Source organism: Neolamprologus multifasciatus, chromosome 9, assembly GCF_963576455.1.
Source record: "Neolamprologus multifasciatus chromosome 9, fNeoMul1.2, whole genome shotgun sequence".
In the NCBI taxonomy this organism is placed as follows: Eukaryota; Metazoa; Chordata; class Actinopteri; order Cichliformes; family Cichlidae; genus Neolamprologus; species Neolamprologus multifasciatus.
The window spans coordinates 3,986,118-3,990,882 of record NC_140447.1 but is presented as its reverse complement, the minus strand read 5'-3'; the positions used below and the strand labels follow the sequence as shown (position 1 = coordinate 3,990,882).

At 34.9% G+C, this 4,765-nt stretch overlaps 1 protein-coding gene across 1 annotated transcript; it reads left to right on the top strand.

The window, feature by feature from the left end:
* On the top strand, positions 1–3,964 carry LOC146510839 (G2/M phase-specific E3 ubiquitin-protein ligase-like). Its single transcript, XM_085172728.1, has 7 exons — positions 1–919; positions 1,249–1,332; positions 1,716–2,032; positions 2,104–2,285; positions 2,503–2,675; positions 2,951–3,165; positions 3,282–3,964. Exons 1-7 carry the CDS (start codon positions 801–803, stop codon positions 3,515–3,517), a joined length of 1,326 nt encoding a protein of 441 aa, XP_085028854.1. The 5' UTR covers positions 1–800; the 3' UTR covers positions 3,518–3,964.
* The last annotated feature ends 801 nt before the right edge of the window (positions 3,965–4,765 follow it).

Here is a 4,765-nt window from a genome sequence, read left to right as displayed (position 1 = left end):
CCACACTGACACGTGCTTTCCAGGCCGGAAACTGGTGTTTGGATATTTTAACAATATCAGCTTACTTTGAATGTATATGGCTCTGGATCATAGATGTCCCATCATCATTCTGCAGTCGGCATTTGGGTGATGACGCTGAATGTCCAGCACTTTTGAATCCAAATCCACATCTCCAATAGAGGAATACCTATCAGATTTTCTGCACATAAAACATTTTTTCATATTTTCATATAACAGCAAATCTCAAAGTTTTCCAATTAATACTGAAAGAACCAAGGATGTAAATGTATTCTTGTTTTAGCTTTACTGAAGAAACCAGAGAAAGTATGATATTTAAAACGCTGCTGTAATAGACAAAACCATTTCAATAAACTCGCTATTTATGCATTAATGCAATGCATTCAATGTCTGGATATAAGACTAATATCATTCTATCGTTGTATATATAGTGGTAAGAATCTGAGCAGCCATAATCAACGAGTTTGGTGTTTGATGATTTTATCTGACAGCTTTGGTCAAGTCCAGAAAACAGTACACCAGAGCCTATACGTCGGTAAGTTGGCTACCTTCTAGCACATTGATCTGGCCTCTGTGGCAGGTATATAAACATCTAATGTTTTTAACACTTTAATGTTAGCATGTGATGGCCACAAAAGCATGTTATGTTTTATAACATTTTCTTTTTATCATTGGATCTATATTTTATAGGTTACCTTCAATATCCCAAACATCTGATGTGCAAGTATATAATACTCTTTTGTATAACAATGTTGCATATTTAATTGTTAAGTTTCATTTGCATGCCATTACATCTGCAGTTGTTATGGTATTGTGTTGTGTTTGTGTTTATGCTGAAGGTTCAGTGTGGTACAGAATCTCAAATGGCATCCACATCAGGAGAACATACTACAAGTTACAAGTTAGTCTTAAGTTATAAAATTACATGATTTCCCCTAGGGATCAATGAAGTGTTTTGATTCTGATTCTAAAATGTAAAAAATATAAAATGATATATCTTGTAAATAATTATAAAGTAATAAGCTCAGTGAAACTGTTTTGTTTTTTTTGTTTTTTTTAATTATAGAGGTTCTCTATCTAATCCATAACTTGAGCAAATTCAGTCATGGTGAAGTACTTCAGACCCAACCCAGCCAAATGTAGAGCCAGAAGTACTATTACAGACTGAGAACCTTCACAGACATTACATAAAATGTATTTTAATCTTCTGTTTTTACTCTTCTTTCACAGTATGTATACCAATATCTATGCACCTGTCGTTATTGACAGCAGTTCTTCAGATGCTGAGGGAGAGGAGTTGCAAAAGGAAAACTGGTAACTTTCATATCTTGAATAAGTACAATAAACCCATAATGTTTGACTTGCAGTTAACCTATTTATCAAATATTTCTTTACTAAAAATAGTGCTGGGTACTGCTGCTATTTTTGATCCTAACCTTTTACAGGAGCAAACATAGCTTAACTGTTCCTGAGAAGTTATTCTGCTGATGATTGTATTCAGAAAGAAAAGATTCTTAAAATGATTTGGTTGCTGATGATTGTTCTTCAGATCACTATTTTGCTTTTTTAAATGAATTAACAGAAAAAGGCCAATTGATGAAGCAAGAAAAATTACTTAAAAGATATTAAACCAAAAAAAACCCATAAAGTGTAAATAGTGTAAATATTTAGTTGCTTTTCACTGACTGATTCTACAGTGATGAACCTGATGGATTGACGGCTGCAGATGTCATCTCAAATCTGGCTCTGAAGATCAACAAAACCTCCTGTAGCAGATTCAACATTAACCGAGCCAATGTCTGGGATGGTGCCTACCGAGGCTTCAGAAGGTCTTCATATAGTCCCAACTCTGGCATGATGGTGAAATTCTCTGATGACGTGGGACTGGCTGAAGAGGCAATAGACACAGGTGGGCCTACTCGAGAATTTCTCACCCTTTTGATGGAAGCCATAAGGACGAGAAGAATATTCGAAGGAAAAGGCTATGCCAAATATCTCACATTTCATAGTAAAGGTATTTATTTTTTTCACTTTTTTTTCCATGGTCAAAATTACTTTATTATAATGTAATGTCTTTATCTTTAGCTGCAGATGAAAATGAATATTTCTACGTTGGAAGAATGATTGCAGTTTCCATTGTCCATGGTGGACCAGGGCCATGTTGTTTATCTCCAAACTTCTTTATGTACCTTGTTGGAAAAGACAAGACATTCGAGGCACCAACTGATGATATACCAGATGAAGAAATCAAGAAGGCTCTACTTGAGGTAAATTTGTGATGTTATGATTATGACAAACGCCAATAAATGCAAATTTTTAGTCTTAGTTATCCACTTAACATAATATTAGTAACTAACTGATGCCTGAAAAGATTACTGATTGTGTAATCCAAGACTGTGTTAAATTGCACATTAATAGACAGCATGCGAAGGATGTCACTTGTGCATGTGTGTGTGTGTGTGTAATATATATTTCTCTCTTCAGATAAAGAATGCAACATCTGTAAGTGAGCTCCGAGTAATCTCAGAAAAACACTCAAGCATGCTCCAGACAGCAGGATGCTATCGATTCATGAGGACACTGGAGGATAAGAAGAAGGTAGTAGCGGATTACATTCAGTGGTACTTCATCTACCGAAACCACCTTTCCATCCAAAGGTATAGAATTCAGACTATTATGTGCCCATTTAACATAATCTTTTCAAAAGAATAAATTGTTACTTTTTTTTATTCCAGTGAAATTTAAAGGACGGAAAAAATATATTCTAAATGCAAGACCTTTTTCAGGAGGACTTCTTTCTTGTAGCAGGATGAGTGTCTTAGCTAGATAAGAATGTTGGTTACTTTCTTAACACAGTAGTTTCCCATGTGAAGTTTTGCTTGCTTGCACAAATAACATTAAACATTTTATTACAAATTAGACTGTTTTCTAGTTTCAGAGAGGGTCTAGCAACACTGGATTTTCTAAACGCCCTGGAACAGCATCCTTCACTCTTCTTCTCATTCATGTGCTACACTGAGACCAGGCTGACAGCTGATCTTCTTGAGAACATCTTCCATGTGCAATTTGGTCCACCTGGCAGCTCTAGGCGTCAAGAGGAGACAAGAGTACTAAGCTACTGGCAAGACTATCTGCTTTCTGTAGAAGGTATTAAATTTGTTTGAAAATGTTGAAATGAGTACATTTATGTCAGCAAAGTGTAATGGCCCCTTTTTCCTGTTTATTATCATTAGAAATAACTTTTTGTCTCTTTACATTCACAGAGAAAAATGGAAGTCTGTCTCTTGAAGACATCCTTATGTTTGCAACTGGACTGAGAGAAATTCCTCCTGCAGCAATTCAGCCAAAGCCACAACTTCTTTTCCAGACCACTTCACGCTTCCCTGTAGCAGATGTCTGTGCAAATACTATCAAAATCCCAGTGTTTCACAATTATGAGGACTTCCAAGAAGCCATGGATTATGGCATCCAGAACTCTCCTGGGTTTGGGCTTCCCTAAGGTCCAAGTCCTTTTGCTTTTAAGCCACATTTATGGTTTTAGCAAACATTTGAAGTTTGTGATTTTAAAATCTGAAAATTTTGTTTCTAATAATTTATAATAATTTCGGTAACATAAAGTTTAATGCATCGCAGAAAGTTCAATCAGGTTTTGGAATTTCAAAAGCATAATATCATAGTGGGACAATTGAACAAGTTAGACATATTTCACTGTGTTAAGAAATTGCCAAAGTAACAAAATAAAACATTTCTGAAGTATTCTAATGTACTGAGACACGCTAGTATAATAACACAGGGAAAAAAATCTGATAAATTCAGTTAAAAGGCTTTATTTAATCAAACACTTCTGTGTTTGATTACATTTTTTGTAAGATATGCAAGTTGTTCTTGGAGTTAAAAAAAAAGAAAAACCCACATAAATACAGGTCTTGCAGAATGCTTTTGTAAACCTTTGTAAAACAGATCTCCAAATTATTCAACGTGTTTGTTACAGTACCTAATTAAAAGGAACAAGTTATTTTGTACAGTATGGTCTTTTGATTTCTTCAGGTAGAAAGCATACACACTGAAAAGTTGACGGTAGTGAAAATATTTATATAAAAACTATGGTACTATTTTTTCAATACTCATTAAAGTTGGTTTGTGACAATTAGTGTCAGTGGTAATTGTACCCACATCTAGCAGATGATTTTACTTCTAAAGTCCAGTCATATTTTTGAGTGTTATATAATTTTCAACTGCAGTAGTCCAGTTGACTGGTCGAGGGAGCTCACTCTGTCTTTCCAAGTTTGTGAAATGAACCTGGAGATTGTCGTCCCCACATAGACTGTACTGAGCAGGTAGAATGGCATCAAACTGGTGCAGGATTTCTTGAGGCACTTGGAATCCACACTCGCTTCCACCATACCTTAGGTCAGTCAGAAAAATGAACAAATTCAGTCACTTCTCCAGGTACTATCCTTCAAGGTTACAGCAAAAGCGCAAAGTCAATCTTATAATTAAAAGTCAGTTCTGGAAATTGTGATTTTAAAGAATCTTAATTATGCATATATCTACATTTGTCGTTTTTAGCCAAGATGTGATCCAAAGTTAAAATATGATTGTCTAACTTTTTTTTTTTGTTGTTTTGGAAAAAAATATAAAAATAAAACGTATGTGCATGAAGTCAGAGAACAGAACTAATGGCAAAACACAAGTGGCAGCTTTAATTTCTATTCAGCAAAAAGGTGAAAACAACAAAACACACTAT

Coding starts and splice junctions, on each gene's coding strand:
- LOC146510839 (XM_085172728.1), top strand. CDS start 801: ATGCCATTACATCTGCAGTTGTTATGGTATTGTGTTGTGTTTGTGTTT. Junction 2,286..2,502: donor TCAAGAAGGCTCTACTTGAG/GTAAATTTGTGA, acceptor TTCTCTCTTCAG/ATAAAGAATGCAACATCTGT. Junction 3,166..3,281: donor CTATCTGCTTTCTGTAGAAG/GTATTAAATTTG, acceptor TTACATTCACAG/AGAAAAATGGAAGTCTGTCT.